This window comes from Mytilus edulis, chromosome 1, assembly GCF_963676685.1.
Source record: "Mytilus edulis chromosome 1, xbMytEdul2.2, whole genome shotgun sequence".
NCBI classification, from domain to species: Eukaryota; Metazoa; Mollusca; class Bivalvia; order Mytilida; family Mytilidae; genus Mytilus; species Mytilus edulis.
In genome coordinates, this window is record NC_092344.1 from 69,595,223 (window position 1) to 69,621,977 (window position 26,755).

At 31.9% G+C, this 26,755-nt stretch overlaps 1 protein-coding gene across 2 annotated transcripts in view; it reads right to left on the reverse strand.

Annotated features, from left to right (window-relative positions):
* Positions 1–26,755, reverse strand: part of LOC139488205 (uncharacterized) — a 105,332-nt gene that overhangs the window by 48,369 nt on the left and 30,208 nt on the right. For both annotated transcript variants that reach the window (XM_071273665.1, XM_071273675.1), the window contains exon 3: positions 23,069–23,235. In XM_071273665.1, the coding sequence (XP_071129766.1) occupies positions 23,069–23,235 (167 nt within the window). The remainder of the gene's footprint in view (positions 1–23,068; positions 23,236–26,755) is intronic.

Consider the following 26,755-nt stretch of genomic DNA (forward strand, 5'->3'; position numbering starts at 1 on the left):
TCATCAAACAAGTTTCAAAAATATTTTCATCAAAAAGAAAAACATTATTTCAGAGTTAATCAACCACACTTTAAATGATTATAACATTTAAATATAAATTAAAGGTAATTAAAGCCAAATATTTGCCAAAGGTGACATTTCACTTACAAAATTTCTCCAAGGACTTTGTGACCAAAAAAAACAATCAATTATTCAACAATTATATTAATGAATTACAAAACAACTGACATGATACAACAATACACTACAATTAAGTGAAGTTTTATGGTAGTTTACAGAACTAATAGGTAGAAGCCATTAGAACTCAATAGAAAAGGGTCAGAAGGGCATTGTATATTGAGTAAAAGTCATTTCCTAGGAAAATAAATATACACACAAATATTAACATATTAATTTTTCATACGTACAGAGGTGAATTAAGGAAGCCCCCCCCCCCCCTTTTTGAGAAAAAAATTTGGTTGATTATATATGGAATCACTGAATCTTAGGCAGCCAGTGGGCCCCTACTTATGAAAATTTCTAGATCCGCCAGTGACATACAAATGAGTTTAAAAAAGATTAACGATCAACAATCAACAGTAGCTGTTCAAATTTGTTAAGGTGCTAAATATACTAGAATTTAGTTTGAGTGAGCACTGGTGGATCCAGAAATGTTCATAAGTGGGGGCCCACTGACTGCCTATGAGAAGTCGGTCACTCCAGTCATCCTTCATGGATTCCCTATGTAATAAAACAAATCATTCCTAGAAAGGGGGAGGGGGAGCTTAAGGCCCCCTAAAATCCACCTCTGTTGAGCTACTGTCATTCTCATGCTTATTCTATTGCAGAAACAACTTTGATTTCAAAGCTTAAAATGCTTGTAAAGCTCTTGATCAAATTCATATAGACATAACTTATAGTCTATTGAACAACGCATTCCTGATTTCTGGAGCCAGCCTATCATATTCTAATTCTGTTACCTTGTGTTTGAGAGAGGATATGTATATCAATTGTCAGTTATAACAAGAGGGAAATTAAAAGTAATTATAATAATTATTCTTTTTAAATTTGCATAAAAATTGAATAAGTCATACTGTTTTTTAAATGCAATCAACTTATACATATGATGCAATAGTAATGTGTATATTCAATTTAGAAAAAAAATTGAGGTTTAACCCCTAGATCATATCAGCACATTTTTTCAATATCTAAAATAACTTGGTAAAATATAAGGAAGAAATACATTGATTGTTTGTTCATGTTCAATGCCACTTTCAACACTATTGGCTATAATAAGTGAGGCTACCAGTTTTTATTGGTGGATTGGGAGACAGTCGTGCCCTGAAAGAACAACCAACCCTCAGCAGGAAATCTATCAATAACATATAGGAACCAGTAAGAGATATAATAAGCCAAGGGAACTGACAAAGATAAAAAAAACTGGAAAGATAAGATTGTAATTATGCTCTAAATAAAAAGATACAGAAGGTATCATGAAATACAAATGTTAACAACTTCATTTCTGATCTGACAAGATACACAATATATAGAAGATAACTGACAACAAAACATAGCAATGCTGTACTGAAATGACAAGATAAAAATACAAATATAATATCATGAGAAACAGACTGACAAGAATCTTATTCATTGACTGACAAGATAAAAAAATACCAAACATTTACTGAAGAGGAGAACACAATACCATGAATTGATGACTAGATCACAAAACCATGATATCAACAGTCATAAAAGAGTATAATAAGAGATAATGTTCCTCTTATGGAAAAAATCTGAATATACATGAAATACTTACTTGCCACTAGGCATTTAGCCAGCATCAATCAATCATAATACCTAATAAAATAAAATGCTACCCACACTAGAGAATGAAATAACCTCAGAGGTTGAATACTGAACAGTTGGGGAAAGTATGAACACAACATTCAAGCTTGACACAGTTCAGAATTTTGACCTTTTTATGGTCCAAATTATCCTTATTCAAAATACATGGCAAGAGTCAGCAATTTTTGGACCAATTGGAAATAAATAATCTAAGTACACAATTAGATTCAGCATATCAAAGAACCTGAAAACTTCAATCTTAGATGAAATTAAATTTAGATGAATATTAAACCCTTTGGAATTTAATGTGGACCAATTTAAAAACATGGTCCCAAAATAGATAGTATAAATACACGGTCAGATTGACAGTATATCAAAGAACCCTAATAAATCAATTTAGATGAAATCAAACTAAGTTTACTTTTGGACCCTTTGGACGTAAATGTGGACCAATTCAATACCAGGACCCAAAAACCTAAAATTTACAATCCAGCATATCAAAGGACTGAAAAAGTAGGATAACGATTCCAGAAAAAAAAACAAGATCACAAAACAGATAAGATATCCATATCTAAAAAAGATCTACTGAAAATTAATAAATAAGTCACAGTGACCTTGATTTTTTCAACTTTGATTATTTTGATAGAATTTGCAGTCTCATATATCTTCACTAATAGATTTAACAGTGTAACATTAAGGCTAGATGCTGTAAGGTGTTGTCCCATTCACCAAGTAAGGATGTACTGAGGTATTGATTTTTTTTAAATTCCTGATTCTTATATAATATGACTAGTAGAATAATTATGGCTTGGCATGCAATTATATGATTTTCAGTGGAATACACATTGGAAAACTGATGAAAAAACAAAGTCTAGAAGGACTATTTTTGTAATGTATTGCTTAAGAAGTCATTTGTTATAGGCTTTTTCAGCACTGTACAAACATGTATTCAAATATAAAATCTATTATTTATACTATTTCATATAATATTTTTTTTTACATATTTATTCGATATTTTAAAAGCTTTAAACTTTTAACCTTGATTATTATCTGTTTTAAATCTCAATACACAATGCATAAATTATCCTCTCATCCCATACCAGCAACAGAAGCAGAATTGTTTTGAATCCTGGGTAGATATTATGGGCAAACCATTTGACTCCCGATAATAATCTAACATCAGCTCAATTGACATTATCCAACAAAACACATTGTTATATGAAAAAGAAGAAATTACCACCATTTTCCTATTCTTCTTTGTTGGGTTAAAAGGTTACATTACAGGATCTTTACTCTGAAGAAATGTGATACAAATGCCATTTAATGACATTTTTTCTGCTAATATTTACAAATCAGGAAAAATTAATCATTAAAAATCATTGTGTTTGTGTACAAACAATAAATTAAACAAACAATAGAATGATTGTAATGATTCTGAACTGGGCCTTTGGATAAATCGAACGGTGGAAAGAATGACAAAACTGATACAACAAAAATCATTATTAATATTTGAAAGAAAAATTATACCAAACATGATCCATTTATTTTGATCTGATCGATAACACTTGATAGATTTTTCACAAGTAAAACCCCAGGAATACAATAAAGACCAATACTTTTACACATACTGGAAGTTTACACACACAATTCTTTTATGTACTGAAAACATAAGACTTTCAGTGCAAGAAATGATATTTTTCTTCATCTTTTAAATGTTAGAAAATGTGTGATTAATACAGAGATATGCGTCCTCATTGTAAATAAATATGTATTACGATAGGACTAAGTAAATACTAGTGCTATTGAATGTTTTACATAGGTATCATCTACCAACAAACCTAAATAGTTCTATATAAGCATTATTTACAAAATAAATCTGTTTTAAATCTAAGGTTAATATCACTAAAGAAGTCCTCAGAATGATATCATATATCAATATAGATACTTTTTTATTTTTTGGCTGTTTATGTTTTTTTAGCACATTAAAGCTCAAAGTATATCAAAGGAGTTTTGTTACATCTTGTCTTTATATGGAATAAGGTTACAACGTAATAGTCTTTCAATACTAAATGTCATATTCTTCATTCCTAGGTCAATATGGTGACTGCACCTTTGTGGTACAATAGATAGTCTTGCACTTTTAATAAACAATCTCACAATCCTGTATATATTTGAACAATCTAAGATAACATGTCTAAATCAATTGGAATCTAGGAACACGATTTTTCATTTAAAGCAAAGAGTACAGACGACATCAGACTCTTTACGTAAAATTCTAATAAACAATTCACCCAAAAAAGCAAATCTTTTCTAATAACCTGGTGGAGAAAAGTAGGTAAAACTGATTTTTATGGAAATAGATATTGCAATTAATATCTAATCCAATACCAGACAAATATCATTTTTAATATTGAGTGTTGACATTGCGTAATGTCCTAGCAACAATTAAACGTAACTGATCTGCACAAAAATAAACTACATCAAACTCAGCATCGGTAAATTGATAAAAAAAACTATGTCTGGAATGAAACAGCATCAGATATTATGTTTAATTTGGACTAGTTTCCAAGGGAAGATCAAACAAAGAGAAGACATCCATTTATAATACAAATACATGCAGTAACTACCTTATAAAAACATGATATGTCATAAATTATCTCACAACTACCTCAACCATTTAGACATCAGGATTTTATTGTCAAATTTACTTATATTTTGTCATGTAAAAAATTATCAGTCTGCCAAATATACCTTTGTCATGTTAAATATACATATATTATTATATACATTTACACTCTTACTTAAAAAAAAAACACAGACTGGATTGAAACCAGAACAATCTGTAACAAGCTCTCTTTGTCTCTGATTGGTCCTCATAAAGGTAACTTTTTCTTTGAGCCTTTGAAGGAAGATCTGAGATGGAATTTACTTTTTTAGCAAAAGTTTGATGGAATTAAGCATGCAAGCTATAACCCTGAACAATTTTATCAAATTGCTTTTAAGTTTAAAATTCATTTGACTTTTTAAATCTCTGGGGCTGATCCACTTTAGCCTTATAACAGTCCATCTGAATGTTCAGCTTCAAGTTGTACTCACAAACCAAACTGCATTTTTGCAATATATTTTGCACATCTTTACATCAAGCATGATGTTTAACATTATTCATGTCAGACCTTTTATTACTGTATTCTATTATTGGGTATTGCTTTTTTCTCATTGTTGAAGGCCATACAGTTGCCTAGCTTTTTCTTAATTTGAACTCTGGTGTTCTCATTGGCAATCATACCACAATTTCTTATTTATATATGCATAAACTTCAATTGTTTTCTTTATTGTATAAGTTGAATAGATTTAGTAATATTACTTATCTATACAAACCATCAATTACTGATGTATATTATTTTTTGTTTCACTTGTTTTTCTAGAAACACTTTTAGCATGTCTGAAAATAGGTCATTAGAACATCTACGTTGTTATAAAAGCTCAAATAAAAGTGGCTGGAATATAGTATCACAAGCCTAGCCAAAATTATTATAAATAAAAAAGTCTTTTTAAATTATATACTGTCTCCAAAATGTATCAAAAATTGACAAGACTTTCATGTTATGTGGCTTGTTTTTTCCTGATAACATACCAATAAAAAGAATATTTATAAATCAATTACATCACAAATAATTCTTATCTTGTCACTTGGGAATTAAAAAAGAAGAAAATTATGAATGATCTACAAGGTATAAGTACAGGAAATACATAAACTAATATGACCTCAAAACATTTCTTGTTTTTTGTTTTGTAAGCAAATAAACCTGTCACTCAAACATTTTCCTGGTTCACTTTGAACCTGATCTCTGTTTTGCTGATGCAGATCTTCTCAAAATACATAAACATAGATTTTGGATAAAATACATTATGTAAAACACATAAATAGTTATATAATTTATGAACTATTGGGACACACAAATCATATAACTTTCAAAGTTGTATTTTTCTTTTTATGAATGAAAATGAGATTTTGAGAAGACATCAAGAAGACAGCCATTATAGTCAACATCAGAACACAAAAAAATAAGAAAAACTGAGTTAATATGGTTACTGTTTTTGACACAATTGTCCATACATAAATGGAATATCTTTAATTTGCAAATGGCATTTCAGTAAAAACAAAACTAAAGGATTAATTTAATGTAGCTCATATGTTACATGTGCCAAAAAATGGTACATTAGTTCACGTGGCCTTTGAGGGCCAGGTTAAATAACAATAGAAATGAAGAAAGATAACAAAAGGAAACCACTGACGGACTGTTATGGTGGATTGACTTTCCTAACAGCCCATAATCAAAGGTCGACTCCCAGTCACATAATCAATTTTCTTTTCTTTTTTCTTGAATGACAACCACAGTCATGTTATTGTTGGAATATTTTCTAAAGATTCATTACTATTCATAGAAAAGCAGATGTAACAATTATAGCAAACTAAAAATACAAGGCTCTATGTTGAAGACCGTACTTTGACCTATAATGGTTTACTTTTACAAATTGTGACTTGGATGGAGAGTTGTCTCATTGGCACTCATACCTCATCTTCCCATATATATTCACATTTAGATATAGATATAGGAAGATGAGGTATGAGTGCCAATGAGACAACTCTCCATCCAAGTCACAATTTGTAAAAGTAAACCATTATATTTTGCTCACACCAATCAGCAAGCTTAAAAGGGCCAAAAAAATTACAAGTGTAAAACCATTCAAACCAACAGTCTAATCTATATAAAAACGAAAAACAGAAAACACTTATGAACCACATAAACAGACGACGAACATCAGATTCCTGACTTAGGACATTTCCACTTCTTCTTATCTTCTTTCTCCCAGATCCAACTTTTTTTACCTTAGATAATATTTCTCATGATTTGATTGAGCCATTAATAGGTACTTTTTTATTTGTTGAAAATAAGTACATGTATATAACAGCTTGCCTTAGAAAAGCAGTTGTCAAAGCCAAAGTGCGAGTGTCCTTTCACCACAAAAATGTACTACGATGTATTGAACATAGTCATTATATAAGTGATCAAATCACATTACACATTTTAGTGTGACTTCATGACATGCATAACATTTGTTTATCAAAACATTCGATACACATATATATATATTTGGATTACTAACTTTAATTAATGCAATATAGACAAACATCATGTTAAAGATATTCAAATATAAGTATATTTTTGACTATGTGGCATTTGATAAAACCACTGTCTGAGATTTAAACATCTAATAGGAAATACGTAAAAACAAATATATAGGCCACAAACATGGGACTCTATCATTTCCTTACATGCCATAACGTAATGAATTGATGTATCCACGTGTGAATGAAGCATTTGAATCTCGAGATTTGAATAACGAAACATAACATGTCTTCAACTTAGAACATGATTCTTAACAAGGACTAAATGCATTTAAATCCAAAAATATATTTTCCAAGAAAGATTTCACTGTTAGAAATAGAATTGATAAATGTACTACAGACTTGTTTTAATGTGTTCTGCATAATCAAGTTAACCATTCTTCACGAAAAACAAATAAATAATATTGGCAACATCAGTTACACATGCAATCTAAATCCACCAAGCTTTCTAAAAAATAAATTGATTTGTGATTACTCTGTGTTTATGGAGCTAAGTTTGAAATGTTACATCTCCTGTGTAAAATGGAATGTTATCAAATTTCTGATGACATAAAGTTGGGGCAAGACATTTTAAAGGCACATCAGATTAAGAAATGTCATATGATCATTGCCAGTTTTGACAAGACGTAGACTTTTTAAAAATTCCTTGTCAATACTAATAGGTACTACCTACTGTGAATAAGTTATAATTCATGATGCACTTTTGTGGGTTTCTGCTGATGAACCATGAATCTAAATGTTCAACAAATTCTACATCTTACATTTTGTATGCAAAATTTTTCACAACCATGAGATTTAGTATCAACTAAAATTTTCAGACATAACGCGTGTCTGGCGCAAATATAAAATTTCAATTCTGGTATCTTTGATGAGTTTATTCACAACCACTAGGTCGATGCCACTGAGTCAGCTGGTGGAGTTTTAATTCACCAAGCCCAGTTGGTCAGCATTTCTGTTTTGAATTTCATAAATATAAATTAACGGTTTAGAAAACTTTGAATTTTTTAAATACTGATGCTGTTTTTCCTCAGGAATAGATTACCTAAGCTGTATTTGGCAAAACTTTTAGGAATTTTTGGTCCTCAATGCTTTTCAACTTTATACTTTATTTGGCCTTTTTAACATTTTTTGATACAAGTGTCACTGACAAGTCTTTTGTAGACGAAACGTGTGTCTGGCGCAAATATGAAATTTCAATCCTGGTATCTCTGATTAGTTTATTAGCACCCAGGAATATCAGTAATTATTAAATGAATCCACAGTTAATTCCCAACAGATTTACTTCAAAATCATGCGGAAATCATAATTGTATTGAATTTTTAAATCAAATTGAGATCCCATAGTTTTCAGATAATGTGCAAAACTATAAATATGTTTACCAAAGCAATAAAGACTGTTACATAAATGTCTGGTTATTTCTAAAATGAGATGTCTATCTGGATTGAATAGAACAATCTAGATGGCATTTAAGTAGCATAACCCAGTCACATTAAGACCAGTTTTCCTGGCAAAGTTCAATCTAGCTCTCTACAGGAATTGCAGCTTCCACTTGCAATAAAAAAACTGGCTGCCATGGTATAAACACCTGTGCATAAAGTGCCGTTAAATACCAATAATAAATAAATCTATCAGTCTATTTAGAAATACTAGAAGAATGTGTCTCAGAGGACATGAATGCTCGCTCAAGCTTGTCTATTGTAGTGAATACTTAGCCAGGCACCTATAATGCAATGGTTGTTGCTTGTTTCTGTGTAACATATTTGTTTTTCATTCATTATTTTGTACATGAATTAGGCCTTAAGTTTTCTTGTTTGACTTGTTTTACATTTGCCATTTCTCAGGGCCTTTTATAACTGACTATGCGGTATATGGGCTTTATTCATTGTTGAAGGCAATTACAATGACCTATAGTTGTTAATTTCTTTGTTCTTTAGGCAACTAACCACCAAATAATTAGTACTAATACCGGTATGTAGATGCCATAGGTGAGATTCCTGGACTGCAAATTTATGGATCTCTTATTTGTTCCAGTAAAGGATTTTTCATTAATCCTATTTCTAGATATTTTTTTTACTTCCATTCTATTAGTAACTGTTGCATATGGGTGTCTTCATAAATTATGCAACATTCCTTGAAAAAAAACATTATTTAATAGCAATTACCCTAAATACAAACAACTGGTTACAAAAAAGGTGTTGATAGAAGATTGTGAGTCTGGACTTGTTGTCCATCATGTCTGAAGTGGTCTGAAGACTCTTCCTGGTTAATATGCAAGAATTTATATGGGATTCAAATAACCTTGTCCATATCATGTAATTTACTTATTAAATGTCATCAAAATATTGTTCCTAATTAACAATCATATCCAAACTGTCAACCAAAACATGTCTATTTATCACATGAAGTCAATTTCTATATAGAGGTGAAGCAATGTGTTTTCTGGTACTGTTGACATATTAATTAATCGGAATCATTTCCATAACTTCTGACTGATCCGTCCTCCTACATCAACAAGGAACAAACGACAAGGCGACAATAATCCTCCCAAATTTTCACTCATACTTTTATTATTTTTTCCTCCTCAGATATAATGAGATTAACCACAATGTTTTATTAGTTTCCGTATGTAAGGTCGCCAATTGTGGTTTAACCTTTCCTGACATCTTACATGTACTATAACTTAGTATATGGACAGTTAGTATTTTATGGCTTCCTGGATGCTTCAAGGCAACACTTACTTAGTGATTCAGCAACTATTGTTACTCATGGTCATCTTCGTAGGCAACTATTTTAGAGTTAACCTTTGTCAGACCTGTATCTACTAATTTGCAGTATGGGAGAAAAAAAATCAAATCTTTTTGTTTATACTTTATACTAAAAACTTATTTTCTAGATAATAGTATTCATATCAATCATCAAAGTTCAGTATTCATGAATCAAATTAATAAAATGTTTTCATTTAAATGACAATTCCAACAAATAAAATACATTTTGGTATCAAAGTTTTTTTTTTTTAATTTCAGTAAAAGTTCTATTCTCATTCCATGATGACATAATTATTACTGTTTTTCAAAATCAACTGATAACTTTGAAAAGTTTAATTTACTTCAGAAGAGCCTTGAAATATGTCACTCACAGTACGTGACCTTCATCTTAAAGCTAAAGATGAGGTGTCCATTATTGACAAGGGAACCTCAACAGTCATTTAAGTTCTTCTGGGACAGACTATGAAATGAATAAAATTCTAAAACTAACACAAATGGTTGTTTATATACTTAATCAGAAGATTGCTATAACCTTTATTTCATTCAACTTGTGCTCATTGAGAAAACTCAATAAAAGAGTTTAGTTATAACTGGCCCAAGACTACACTTTGCTTTGTTTTACTAATCTAATATGCATATTAGTTCTAGCTTATTTATTCCTCTATTTTCCCTTTTTTTTCTATAAATGACTATTTTCCTGAAAGAGAAATTTCATCAGAGATAACTCACATGAAGCCCAAGGGCAATTATCATATCAAATAATCCTATTTGTTTTAATATTAAAACTGGGAGCATGGTTTTCTTGGGAATTATTTGACGTCATAGATACAGAGTTTTAAAATCAAAGTACAATCACAATAATAGCTATTTCCGGACTAAGAATTAAACATTAATCAAACCAGTCACAAGTTGATATTCTCCAAATATATCCAATTTTGATGAAGGAAAGTTATGGGCCAATGTGTTGCAATGACATTTATAAAAGTCAGGAACTTTAGATATGTCTTCATAATTAAAAATATTTGTCTAAATTTGGAAGACATTGAGCATATGCATTGAGGAAAAAGATATTTGCAAAAGAAAAAAGAAGTTATTTAACAAATTGGGATCCTAATGTGCTGTAGTTGTATTTTGAATACATGTAATTAGGCAGCTATAAGTGGTGAAGTTATAATCTTACCCCTTTCTTAGTTCTAAGACCGCCATCATCAGTGAGCAAAACAAGACACTGAAGTATGCGAAAGACATCAAAATTTAAACAAAACAAGACACTGCAGCATATAAAAGACATCAAAAGTGAACGAAACAAAACAGTGTACCATATAGAAGACAACGAATGAGAACAAAACAAGACACTGCAAAACACCAAATGAGAACAAAACAAGACACTGCAAAACACCAAATGAGAACAAAACAAGACACTACAAAACACCAAATGAGAACAAAACAAGACACTGCAAAACACCAAATGAGAACAAAACAAGACACTGCAAAACACCCAATGAGAACAAAACAAGACACTGCAAAACACCCAATGAGAACAAAACAAGACCCTGTAACATACAGAAGCCATCAAAATTTATCAAAAAAGGAAACTGCTGCAAAGACAATAAATTGAATAAAAGACACTGTTGAATACTGAAGTTATCATGTGTGGGCATCTCCACTAACACAATGCAGCATACAAGTAACATCAAAATGTTAACAAAACCAGAAATCAAAGTATACACAAAATGCCAAAACAAACCAATACAGAAAATGTGAATGCCAGAGAAAGACACAGGAGACATTAAAAGTGAACAATACAAGACACTGAAACATACAGAAATTATCAATATGTGAACATCATCACTTTGACACTGCAGCATATAAGAAACAACCAAATGTCAGGGCAGTAACTAGCCTCTTTTAATAGTGAGGCAAACATTTTTGGCGATGGTTCTGGGGGCCGCTCAAGGCCCCAAGAAGTTCTGAGAAAAATAACGCAAAATCGTGCATTCTGAGCGTTGCTTACATTGAAATGAAATTAATTTTTAGCTATTTTATTCGACAATATTCTGGTCTCAAAGCAAAAACGTAGATTCATTGTAATTTAAGACTTTTAGGTTTTAGGGACAACATTAATAGACCGATATGTAGGATAAACTGCAAAAATCGTATTTCTCATAATCATTAAAACCGGATCTGTCTGTCTGTCTGTTCTTGTCTTGTATTGTGTTTAGACTTTGGTGATTTTTTTTATGTCTATATTTAAATATAGTGACAGTGCGATTATATTCTTCAAGTACTACTACTGCTTAAGTCGACATTTCGGATCATCTTGACCTTGTTTTACGGTATTAATGATTCTTATATTGTTGAAGACCATCCAGCAACTATCAAGACGAAGAACAGGAATAAAAACTTTGACCAGTGATCATTTGTACTTTTTCTATGCAATGACTTTTGTGCGATTAGGTACCTTGCACGTTTACTCAATTTATTTTTTGTTAAAGGGTCTAAACACGATTTAATGCAAGTTTAACCCTTCAATGTTAAAGTCCTATTTATGTACATTTCGGCAACAAAGTTTATCGACAAGTTGTAGGTATCCCCATGGGCACTAATTGTGCCCTTTAATATCAGACTTGTTTTTGTACTGTTACGAATCACAGTTTATGACTTAACTCAGTAAAAATCCGACGAAATTTTAATTGATAAATTCAACAACACTTACCGTTCGTTATCTTGATGATATTTTTTCGTTAAATAATCAAGAATTTTCTCAATATACTGCTGAAATTTACCCCAAGGAACTAACTTTAAATAAATCAAATTTATACGGACGGGTAATAACTGTCCTTTCCTGGATTTAGATATTTCAGTTTTAAACAGGAAACTCCACACTAAAATTTACGATAAAAGGGACAATTTTCCGTTCCCTATTGTTAATTTTCCATTTTTAGATGGTGATGTTCCTTTGGCACCATCTTACGGTGTTTATATTTCACAGCTCGTTCGCTATGCCTGTGTCTGTTGTGACGTTTTTGATTTTAACGAACGTAATCTATGTATTACTGGTAACTTATTATCGTTACCATAAATTACTAAAAACCTTTACTAAATTTTTCCATAGATATAAAGATTTGGTTGTAAAGTTTGGTTGTACCTGTAGATAACTTATTTCAAACGGGATAGCACATCCTCATTTTTACGGAAATGTTGTTAACCGTGCCCGGAAATGTAAAAATGATCCTTATAAACTTATCGCTCCTTTAAATAAACTTATCCTAAAGGTTACCAACTCAACACTGTAATAAGATCATTGAATATTGTTTTTATTGGTATAAATATTGATTTTGTTATCAGTAAATTTAAAGCAAACTAAATATAACTAGCATGGATCTACAATCTGTCGTTACCTGTAACTTGGCATTGCACAAGGTCATGTTTTTCTCTGACTGTTTATGATGTCTTTACACTAAATCCATTGGATGTTGGATGTGTACTGATTGAAAGTTTAGTCTTAGATGCATGATTTTTTTTATTAGTTGTTATTGAACTAGCTTTCAGATAACTGTGAGTACTCTCAGATCTGTTCCTAGTGTCTTTTTGTTGTCGGGATGTACAAGTACCCGGCCACGTCCACTTGTATTTTTGTCCATCTGATGAGTTAAGCCTTTTTCAACTGATTTTTATAGTTCGTTCTTATGTTGTACTGTTATACCACTGTCCCAGGTTAGGGGAGGGTTGGGATCCCGCTAACATGTTTAACCTCGCCACATTATTTATGTATGTACCTGTCCTAAGTCAGGAGCCTGTAATTCAGTGGTTGTCGTTTGTTTATGTGTTACATATTTGTGTTTCGTTCATTTTTTTATACAAATAAGGCCGTTAGTTTTCTCATTTGAATTGTTTTACATTGTCATATCGGGGCCTTTTATAGCTGACTATGTGGTATCTGCTCATTGTTGAAGGCCGTACGGTTACCTATAGTTGTTAATGTCTGTCATTTTGGTCTCTTGTGGATAGTTGTGTCATTGGCAATCATACCACATCTTCTTTTTTATATATATGGCATGGACTTTTTTTCAAATGATTTGATACCAGGAAATTGGTGCTCTTACTTTAATTCAAACCATGTCAGCTATCTAGTTTTATCTACAAAAAAGAGCCAGTTTTGTATTCTTTGATAGCAAGTTCAATTCACCATGCAGAAACGACCAGTTTTTCCTGTGTCCAGGAGCATCTTGTGTTCTTAAAATATTTTATCGCACAATGTCTAGTAGACATCGGTGGACATGCAACAACTCTGAAAACTAAAACATAAGTGTGAAAAGAACTTGATTCTTGCAAGACACTTTCCGTGAAAACAATTTGATATGAAGACAACCTTTTGTTTCATTTTTTTTTTTTTTTTTGGGGGGGGGGGGGGGGGGGGGAATTTTCAACATGAGGCATTTGCCTCATTTGCCTCAATGTAGTTACGGCCCTGAATGTGAACAAAACAAGACACTGTGCGTCATACATAATACAGACAATATAAAAATGGAAAAAAACTTGTATCAGCCATACATCCCAGTTACCAACACTTCATATAAATGAAGTAAAAATTGCAATTATAGCAAACAGCAAGATAATGCAGTTATAGAAAACACAAAAGTGAAAACAAACAACCCTCAGCAAGATATTGCAGCTCAGAGATGCAATAAAATAATTGGTAAATAGATGTTTTATGGTGCATAGCTCCTGTGATGTATGACAAATACTGAAACCATCATTTTTGTAATTATGTTTTTTCTCATGAGAATTTCAATACCATTTCATTAATCATACATATTTATCTAAATCTCTACAGATAATACTAAGATAATTGAAACTCAATATACTTAATACACATTTTTTTCCTCCTTTCACAAAAGTTGTGATGAATCAGTTGAAAATCTTCCAACCCCCAAATGTCACCAATCTCATTCAAGTATTCGCAAGATTTAAAGAAAAAAATACTGCGATATTGATACCATGTGAATAACATTGACTTATGAACTGTTCAGTTATACAAAAAACCATGAAGTGTTCCATTTATCTCCTTCTATAATATACCTTTAAACCTCACCTGCCAGGGTTAAAAAATTAACCGTTAACATGATTGGGTTACAAACTATTTAACATCCAGTCATTTCTTATTTGTTAGGACAATTTTCTTAATCGAGATGTCATCTTTAGTTTGTTTTTGATCTATTCGACTAGAACATGGGTACATTCAAAACTGCTGATCCTGGCAAAAGAATTTAAACACCTTTCGAAAAAAACTCATTTAAACCTCAATTGATGCACGCACATCACTTAAAACACAAAGCTGTTCAAATTTCATCATCTTATGTTTTTACCTACTAGATATATACCCCAAACAATGGTACTACTTATTTACCAGATATGGACCGAGTGATTTAAAAGAAATCGGAGATATGCTATCTCAGGATCCACAGAATATGGCCACCCTTAGTGCTGATACACATGACAAATTCATCTAATTAATACTTATCACAAATCTTTCACTTCTTTGTCAGACATTTTTGGAGGTAATATTTCACATATTATTTCAACTCAAACAAAAGTTTCAATTTCAAATGTTAATGAACATAACAATACAATATATTGTGAAAAAAATTCTGAATCATGAAATATTTTTAATCGTTTGTTATTCTTTTTGTTGATTCTGTTGTTTCGTAACCTGTCATACAGAATGTCATTTCATGGGAAAATTCATTTTCTACATCCTTCTTGTTTAGAATACCTTAGAAGGTTAAGTCATAAAAACCTTCATATTATCATTCAAATCAGTGCCTGTTATAGTCAATACCATTCTATGATGAGCCATTTTATGTTTTAACTTTTATTTTCCAAAAGAGCCAATTTTAGCATTTGCTTTCTGAACCTCTGTTGTGTAGGTCAAAGGTATGGAAGAGTATGCAGCACATCCAAATTATTAAGCCTCTTAAATGTATGAAAAATGTATAGTCTATTTTTAAAATCTGGTAGCAACTATTTCAGTCATATTCAGGGAGAGAAAAAAAATCTTTCTATCTTCCAATTTTTGAATCAAAATGATTATTCCATTAATGCTACAAGAAATCTTCATAAAAAAAAATAATAATCAAGTCCAACTAGAATTTCATTAAGGAGTCCAAGCAGAGACTTAAGTGGTGGCTATTTTTCAGTAATACTATTCAAGTGATACCCTCATTTTAATTCAATATAAAATTTCCATTTGCTACTCCAACCCCTTCATTTGATAATGTTACAAGGTATATATTATATGTATAATAAGTACATCACTGATCTCAGTTTCCATTTAAAATTCACTCAGCTAATAACAACGTCCAATTAATGTTTTCCTTATACATTCATTGAATAAGCAAATTTCATTCATTCATAATTATACGTTATACCTTAATGTTATCTCGTTTACAAACTTTAAATTCTCTCCCTTTCATAACAAATAATATAAGGGTCACCACAGCGAGCCTAAATGACAGTCACTTTACCTACATGAAAGAAGCGTAATTTAACTCGTAACCCTTCCCACTTTGCTCTCAATACGATAAATGTCAAGCGTACAAAAGCTGATGGCCTCGACTTTCTTTAGGGCAATGACCAAATTCTAAACCGGAGCAAACAATACATGTACTCTATCCACAACTATAAAAATATCACTTCACAAATATCACACAGTCACCGCTTTGTATTTGTTTAAACTGATTTTTACTGGTCATTTACACCTTTGCTTAAAAAAGATTTTTTTTGTTCTGTGCCATTAAATACCAGTCACTTGTATGAATGTATGAATTGTATTTACATAGCTGAGATGAAAATGTACCAAAGAATGGACAGTTTAAGGGTTAGCAATAAATCAATTTGATCTAAATCCTTTTTTGAAGTCTGCATTTTATTATTAAAAATTAATAAGATTGAGAATGGAAATGGAGAATATGTCAAAGAGACAACCGAGCTGAACCCTACCAAAGAGCAAATAACAGCCGAAGGCCACCAATGGTTCTTCAATGCAGCTTGAAAATCCCGCACCCAGAGGTGGGCATTAGTATACATGCATAAAATTGAGAAAGGAAATGAGGAATGTGTCAAAGCGATAAGTACCCAACCATAGAGCAGACAACAGACGAAGGTCACCAATGGGTCTTCAATGTTGCGAGAAAATCCTGCACCCGTAAGCGTCCTTCAGCTGGCCCCTTAAAAAATATGTATACTAGTACAATGATAATGGACATCATACTAAACTCCGAATTATACACAAGAAACTAAAATTAAAAATCATTGAAGACTAACAAAGGCCAGAGGCTCCTGACTTGGGACAGGGGCAAAATTGCGGCGGGGTTAAACATGTTTATTAGATCTTGACCCTCCGCCTATACCTCTAGCCAATGTAGAAAAGTAAACACATAACAATACGCACATTAAAATTCAGTTCAAGAGAAGTCCGAGTCCGATGTCAGAAGATGTAACAAAAGAAAAGAAATAAAATGACAATAATACATAAATAACAACAGACTACTAGCAGTTAACTGACATGCCAGCTCCAGATTTCAATTAAACTGATTGAAAGATTATGTCTTCATAATATGAATATCAGGCACAATCCCTCCAGTTAGGGGTATAGTATCATACTATCATAAAATATATGAGAAGAACATAACCCGTGTCATGCCAACAACTGGGTTTTTTTTAAATAAATGTGTTTAGTTCCGATGCAAAGACCCTAAAAGTGAATCAATATTAAGCCCAAAATATGTAATTTTTTTAAATGACCTGACAACAGTATGGAAACTATATCCCTTTTTAATAGATCTGCTTAAAGGTTTTGTAAGCTTTTGAGGTGAATACTGACATTTTTGTGCTTTGTAAAGAATATTACCATAAAAGATTGGATGTGAAATACCTGAACGTATAAGATGTCTGCATGTTGAGTTATATTTACAAATTATTTCCTTATACCGATGATAAAATCTAGTAAATGTTTTGATTAGTTTGTGATATCGAAAACCTTGGTGTAATAATTTTTCAGTAATACATAAATTTCTCTCGCTAAAATCTAATATGTTGTTACATACACGAGCGAAACCAGCGAACCGTACAAGTTGAGATATATAAACACCATAAGATGGTGACAAGCTTCCCGTTAATGATATAGATATCAAGATCGAGGAAAGGGCAGTGGTCATTGTTAGTATTAGCTTTACTTAAAGTAAGTTCAACAGGGTAAATCTCTTTAGTATACATACTGAAGTCGTCATTATTGAGAGCAAATATGTCATCCAAATATCTAAAAGTATTGTTAAATTTTTGTATTAAATATTGTTTTGATGGGTCTTTGCTAATTTTAGTCATAAATTGTAACTCATAACAATACAAACAAGAGTGCACACGCTGAAATGTCTCGCCTTCTAAACTAATCATTGATATTATGCTGATAGTCCTAAGTATAAAGCTAAGCTTTATTACAACTGTCACATAAACTTAACATTAACCAAGATAACTAAACAAAGACCAATGAACCTTGAAAATGAGGTCAAGGTCAGATGAACCATGCCAGGCAGACATGTACAGCTAAAAATGCTTCTATACAACATATTATATAGTTGACCCATTACTTATAGTTTAAGAAAAATAGACCAAAACCCAAAAAGTTAGCGCTGTGCAATGAACCGTGAAAATGAGGTCACGGTCAAATAAAACCTGTGCGACTGACATGAAGATCATAAAATATTTCCATACACCAAATATAGTTGACCTATGGCATATAGTATTAGATAAAAAGACCAAAACTCAAAAACTTAACTTTGACCACTAAACCATGAAAATGAGGTCAAGGTCACATGACATCTGCCCTCTAGACATGTACACCTTACAATCATTCCATACAGCAAATATAGTAGACCTATTGCATATAGTATGAGAAAAACAGACCAAAACACAAAAATTTAACTATAACCACTGAACCATGAAAATGAGGTCAAGGTCAGATGACACCTACCAGTTGGACATGTACATCTTACAGTCCTTCCATACACCGAATATACTAGCCCTATTGCTTATAGTATCTGAGATATGGACTTGACCACCAAAACTTAACCTTGTTCACTGATCCATGAAATGAGGTCGAGGTCAAGTGAAAACTGTCTGACAGACATGAGGACCTTGCAAGGTACGCACATATCAAATATAGTTATCATATTACTTATAATAAGAGAGAATTCAACATTACAAAAAATTTGAACTTTTTTTTCAAGTGGTCACTGAACCATGAAAATGAGGTCAAGGACATTGGACATGTGACTGACGGAAACTTCGTAACATGAAGCATCTATATACAAAGTATGATGCATCCAGGTCTTCCACCTTCTAAAATATAAAGCTTTTAAGAAGTGAGCTAATGCCGCCGCCGCCGCCGCCGCCGCCGTAGCCGCCGCCGGATCACTATCCCTATGTCGAGCTTTCTGCAACAAAAGTTGCAGGCTCGACAAAAATGTATGTATATTAAAGAAATTAATGCATAAAATATATGTTAGTCAGCAAAAATGTATGATGGTGAGATTTCCTTTCAACTTCCAGCTTCTAAATTTTTTAGCTTGATGCTTATTAATATTTTAATAATTTGGAAACTATGAGGCGTTGTAAACGATATAATATAGAGGTTAATTATTTTGATTTTGTAAATCAAACTATTCCATCTTCTATATCTCTATATATTGATTTTTTACACAATCTTCCCCTCTCATTCTCTATTTACAGAAAGTCCCTGGAGAATTTTTTAATTATGAAAATCCTACTTGCACTACTGTCTAACTACCTAACATGCCAGAGAAACAACATCAGCAACGAAAAAAATTCTATTCAATTTGGAACTAAATCATTGCTTCTCTTCACAAGAGGAGAAGATTTATCGGGAAAAGTTTCTTTGCAAAATTTCATCAAAATATGTTTGGGAATAATTTACAAGACATGTAAAAAATCTGATTACATAAATTGAAACATTCTTACAATTTTCAAAAGTTTGTGATAAAAAAATCATTTAGTGGAAACAAGATATTCTTAGCAGGCCCTATAGGTTTAAACCATCATTCAAAGATGTGTCTTCAAACTAAAACACTGTGGGTTCATTAATATTCGTTGGGTACTAATTTTCATGGATTTCGTGGGTACAGGTTAACCACGAATTTAAATGTTCAACAAATTGTACATTTTCCATTAGTGTATGCAGAGTTTGACAAAACCACGAAATAACACGAAATTAAATATCCACAAAAGTGTCAGTTTCTCTCAATCCATGAAAAATCCAAAGAAAATTAATATATCCACAGTACTGTACAAGCAGGAAATCAAAGCTTACTCTAAAGTATTAAAACAATATTCTAATTAGTGATTGTGAAATGGTGGGTGCCCAAATCCATATTTCATGCAACTTATTGGGTAAATTTCTAATCAAGGGCTATTCAAAAAAATATTCCTTGCCGAAGCCAACATTCATTGGTCAGGTGTAACAGCTTGATGCAGGTGAGATTTACCTGAGATTTGGTTCTTACACAGAGAGAAAAATTTCAACCACTGTGATTTTTAAAAAGACTTTAAACTGAACTGACAAATTGCAATAAAATATGGATTAAGTTTACTAAGGCTTGTTTTGATAATTTTGTGTAAATCTGCTTCCACAAGAATACAATACTCCCCCACTTTTCGTCAGCATAAAGCCTAAAGGGAGATATTTATGATTCCTCATTAGTTGCAGTAAACCATTTTATAACAATTATGAGCTATTCAAAGCTATAAATAATGTTAGCAGTGAAGGGTAACAGATCATAAAGGAAATCAATAATTTGTTTTTGACTGCAAAATATTTGGATAAAATGATCAAATATAAATATGAGTACAGTTAATATAGATTAACAGACTTCCATTACACTATAGTTAAACTAGTGTCCTTGACCTAAACTGGAACCAAAAGTATTTTCTAAACTGTCACAAGATGTGTATTTTGAGGTACAGAAGCCAGCTAAGGTATTGAAGATAAATAAAGAAATCATGAGAAATAGGAACAGGACCAATACCTGTATGTTTTAGGACAGTTGCCATTGAAGGTAGTAATATTTTTGGAGCTCAGAATAAATGCAAAGGAGTAAGTCCAGTAAGACCCCTTTTTGGCCCCAAAATATAGCAGTTTTATAAAATTGTTAAACAGTTAACTTTTATAACATATATAAAGGTTGAGGATGAACACGGATGCGTCCACTTTCATTTTTGACAAAAACCATCTGAAAAGTGACATTTTTCAGCATATTTTGTAGATTTTTCATATTTGAGCTTGAATTGGATCTTTTTAATGACAAAATCAGATAAAATCTTTAACATAAACTAATAGAATAAAAAAAAATAGACACTAAGTGTTTAAAAAGTGGTCAAAATCTTTCGTCAGATGAACCTGAAATTTGAGGCCAAAATTGGTCGTTACCGGACTTACTCCTTTATTGGTGATCAAAACCTTCTTCTAAAGAATGACTACTTTTGACACCTACGAACAACAACCATCACATAAGTATAATGCCCTTGATTAACTTGGTAAACAGATCAATAAGATTTTTTTTTCTTCAAATAGCTGAACCTTAAGCACAGAGATAGCTTTTAATGTCTGCTATCCTTACATACAACCAACATTTTCCTGTGATGCTAATTATTTGGTGTCTAATCTAATGATCCCAAATTATCTTTTTCTGTCCAATGACAGTTTATTTTTAAGACAAAATACATATAAGCCATTGGTTTCCCAATGGGTGGTTGCTAGTTTTGTATGGAAATAAAGCTAAAAACTCAGAAACAACAGTGTACGGCCTACAGAGTCGTTTTCATGATACCCATATAGGGTCATAAATATTTAGTAAGGTCGTAAGTGGTCAGTGTTTTTAATTACGACAACACGCTGGAGACATTTACTACATGGAACACTGACAAAACCTCAATAAATATCTTTGACGACGTGTTGAAGCAGCTTCTTTCATTATTCATAGAGTCCCTACTGGGATTTAATTAATATAATTCTCACATAATAATACTAAACATATACATTCAATGATCCAAGATCACGTTGTTCCCGTGCTCTGTGTATAATAGAGCAATTGTAAAATGGACAGAAAATGACTATTATACAAACCTGCTAAACACATGTTCTGTTTTAACATGACTGTTACATAAAAGATAGAATTGCTTTGAATGGCAATGCAAATTACAACCATAAAGAAGAATAAATGTTATATACAGATATGGTTAACTACCTCCCTAAAATCAATAGCTATTGATTCCAAACAAGGTCTGTAGGGAGGTTTGATAACGTAGTAGAGAATCATTCTTTATATTGAAAACATTCTCTAGTGTATGTCAATCCACTATATGTATATCTATAAATTCCATGAGTGCATGTGAAAATCTATCGACTTAGCTCCAAGAGTTGATTCAAATGAATTCCATATTGTTCTTATAAATAAATATTTAATTGTTTCAATTATTTTTATAATTCACAGCTCTTAAATTTGTATATGTCTCCATTCATATATATTACTCAAAACAGAGTTCTCATTATGTAGTATGAGGGTTGTTATAGGGGTTCCTTCAAGAGGAATAACGGTAAAATCTTGTCAAATAATAAGGTTAACAGTAATTCTAGAAGTGTCTATTTATCATTTATAATTTAAATCACGGGGATTTTTTTTTTCTCTAAATATCACAGTTTTCATGATGATAGGCTAAAATGCATTTATGGGCAATAACTGCTATAAGAATTTGTCTAACAGTTTTGATAATTGGAAGAGCTCATTATTTTGAACATGTGTGCTCCTCTCATATTTTCTCTATTTATAACAATTCCAAAAATAATAGACAAAACTTGTTTTTTATTCCTATGTTCTATTTTTAGCCAGGTCGGCCATCTTGGTTGGTCACACTTTTCAAATTTCACAATTTCCCCCAATGATGGCTGTGGCCAAGTTTGGTTAACTTATATCCTATGTTCTATTTTTAGCCAGGTTGGCCATCTTGGTTGGTCACACTTTTCAAATTTCACAATTTCCCCAAATGATGGCTGTGGCTAGGTTTGGTTAACTTTAGCCCAGTAGTTTCCAGAGAAAATTTTTGAAAAAGTTAATGACGGATGACAGACAACAGACGACAACTGGACAACTAATGCCAAGTGATGAGAAAAACTCATTTGGCCCATTGTGGCAGGTGAGCTAAAAAATGAACTTACCTGTGTGCCACACCCCTTTCATGTAAATAATGAACTGCTGAAATTAATTGTCTCATGTATACTCTGACTTTTTCCTCTGGTAAACAGTTTTCTTTATGAGTTTTGATATAAGCCAAAAGGTCTCCTCCTGCTGCACATTCTAACACTAAACAATACAAAGTAGTAGCCTGAAACGAAACAATAATAAACATTATATACAAACTTGTAAAAATAACAAGGTTCTTAAACTTTAAAATGTAAGAAGAAGATGTGCCACTGAGTCAGGCAGAATATTTAAACTATTTATAAATGGCTATAAAAATTCTTAATCCTTGTTGTCATTTTCCTTCTGAATTAGGTAAAAGTCTGAAATAAACAACAGTGCTGCATACTCCATTTAATTCTGCTTAACCTTTTAAAGTTACATACAAAGTTTGTTGGAAAACAGAGAGAGATCACACAAAAGTAACTATAAGACATGTGATTTATGTAGATTAAAAACAAATCTGAAAGGTACATCTCACTTTTGAGAATTAATCTTTCAATTTGTAGCATCAACAAATACAAACCCTAAACTATGACATGTTGACTTTTGGTAACCTATTCACCATAAAAGTATATCTGCAGAACTAGTGGATGTTTATTTATTGACTTTATATATTTTTCACAGATAAGAACTTGCATTGTTTTCTCTCCAATAATTTTAATTTGCATTTATATACATTTTTCAGACACTCAATAATACTATAGCTATATATATTGTCTAAGAAACGAAACAAGTAATGAAAACACGACCAATACCTGAGGTCTGGACCTGCATTAAAGCCTTCAATTGGTTGATACTAAAGCATAACTCATCATAATCCCTTCCATTTGCTGCCAAGAAGGTTGACAAAAAGTCAAGGGACGCAGGTAAAATCACTTTTATAGATACATGTACAACTATTTGGGGCAGTTCAGTAAGTGGTTTTCAAAGCAGATTATGGAAAAAATAATAATTAAAATGTTTGCCTTATATATATATTTTTTACAGAGATTATGCACTCATAACTTCAAAGTGTTGAAAAACAAGAAGTACTGGTGTCTAACAATTCTAACAGTGTACACTCACACACATTATAACTCTTGTCTCTTTAATATCAAGCTTGTGACCAACTATGAAGTCATTATATTTAAATAGTTGACAAAATATACTTTGGGCAAGCATAATTATATAGATAGATGAACAGACTGACAAACAGACAAAATGATTACAATTTATAAGTCGACTTAGAATAAGCCCTCACTTCTAGAGTTGAGGTTATTATATCAGACTTATCTCCAAACACACATATCCAATAAAAAGGTTACCCCTATGAGACATGCAGTACTTAAAACCAAGGGTGTCCTGGGGTACATTAATTCGTATACATTCATTATAGTCCCAATAAACAATTAAATTTTCTATGGAATATCTATTTCTTCAATATCCTGTTTATTTATTTATCATTTTCTTTTCTTTGTTTTATTTAATCTTGTCTGTTACGTAACATTCTACTTTTAGAGCCACCAATCTTACTGTTGCTGTATAAGACAATTGTTACATATAGAACAAAGTCTTTATCTAAAATCTTAAAACCACAAAATTTTACAGTGGTGCCCAGAAGTCTTAATGAAGTGCAGAATGACTTCCTAAGTCAAACCAAATTTGAAATTAAAACCTAATTTACAATGACAAACAAAAAGGATTAATTAATTATCATTTCAAACAAATCTTTAATATTAACATAAAATCCATACAGGAAGAACCTGACAACAACCACTTATAACAGACATGAGATAAGGGAAGCAATGCTTTTCTTAGGTACAAACCTTTAACAATGATTCAAACCTGCCATGTTAACATATTATAGCTGTCATTTATCTAATTGCAAAGAAAGCATAAGGTTTTATAATTCATGACATAAAATCATGAGTTACAAATGGAAAAAAACAGATGTAAAGTGCTTTGACTGTTTCTTTGATGTTATTCTTCATCTAAGAGTCCCAGAGTGATTGAGACGTACAAGATGAGAGCTTCATCTAAGAGTCCCAGAGTGATTGAAACGTACAAGATGAGAGCTTCATCTAAGAGTCCAAGAGTGATTGAGACGTACAAGATGAGAGCTTCATCTAAGAGTCCCAGAGTGATTGAGACGTACAAGATGAGAGCTTCATCTAAGAGTCCCAGAGTGATTGAGACGTACAAGATGAGAGCTTCATCTAAGAGTCCCAGAGTGATTGAGACGTACAAGATGAGAGCTTCATCTAAGAGTCCCAGAGTGATTGAGACGTACAAGATGAGAGCTTCATCTAAGAGTCCCAGAGTGATTGAGACGTACAAGATGAGAGCTTCATCTAAGAGTCCCAGAGTGATTGAGACGTACAAGATGAGAGGTTTTTTTTATTAATAGTTATGGTTTGGGGAGGGGGCTTGCCAAAAGTCTCCCAGGTGTGGCCTGTTAATTGTGATGTAAAATTTATGCCACTATCATGCATATTTAGCAGCAGTCAAAATTGCCTGTCCTTCCCTTCCAATCAGTACTAATACTAATTAATTGTTTAATTTTTACTCAGAAGGGGGATGGAACCCAGGCCCCCATCTTGTAGGGAAAACAATGGTTGATTATATAGGGAATCACTGAAGCATGACTGGAATGGGGGGGGGGCAGTCTGTGGCCCCCTCTTCTAAAAATTTCTGAATCCGCCCGTGGTTCTCCTTCATAAGCATGAATTATTTGCCACAGGACATTTATGACCAATTAATAATTGACTTAATTAATCACTTAATTTCAATTTGTTTATTTATTCATTTTCATTTAAAGACAGGTAAGTTAAAAAGTATAGGAGAGAGTGAAAATCAGACAAGATACAGACATGTATAATGAAGTCATTCACAAGTATATATTTACTATAGGTATCTTTCTGCATACAAACAGAAATTGGAGATTTAAACTGACAGACTGGTGAAACTTGGAATGACAAGAGAGAAAATTGAACTCTGGATAAGATTTCAGTGCAATCTTTGATCTTGTAACAATCAAACTGACATTTACTGGGTAAAGATGACATAGTCAAGATGGTAGCTTGAACTTCTTGACAGGCTGATACATTTAAAAATCAAAAGTGTGGAAAACCATTTATCTTTTAACAACTTCATCTGTTTATAAAGTGAAATGTAGACAGCAATTAGATTGCAAATAGTTCAATGAAATTTTGAATCTAACTTTTGTTCTGAAATTGATTGAGGGTGAAAGTTGTTCGTTTATAGAAACCAGTCATTTTTTGTGGAAACTTAATTATACTTTAGAAAATACTCAAAAATGGCCTGATTTTTGTGATAAAAAAAAATGACCAAAAGGTGTCTCAGCAATGTGAAAGTAATTATTTTGATGATGCTCGATCTTTATATCTTTCACAAATGATATAGATCTAATGAAATACACTTGAGAAATATATCAGTCAAACAAAACTTATTTTTAAAATATTATACAGTAGAGATCATGCGACTTACAAAAAAACTGTTAAATTCATCAGTAAAAGACAACTTTTCCATTAATCAAAACTTCAAAGTTTTCAATTAGTGAAAGAGGGACTTACAAACTAAGACTACACCCCACTTAAATCAGGGGAATAACATTTACTTATTCAACCTGTTATCTAGTTTATATTTCTCTGTCAAACGATAAG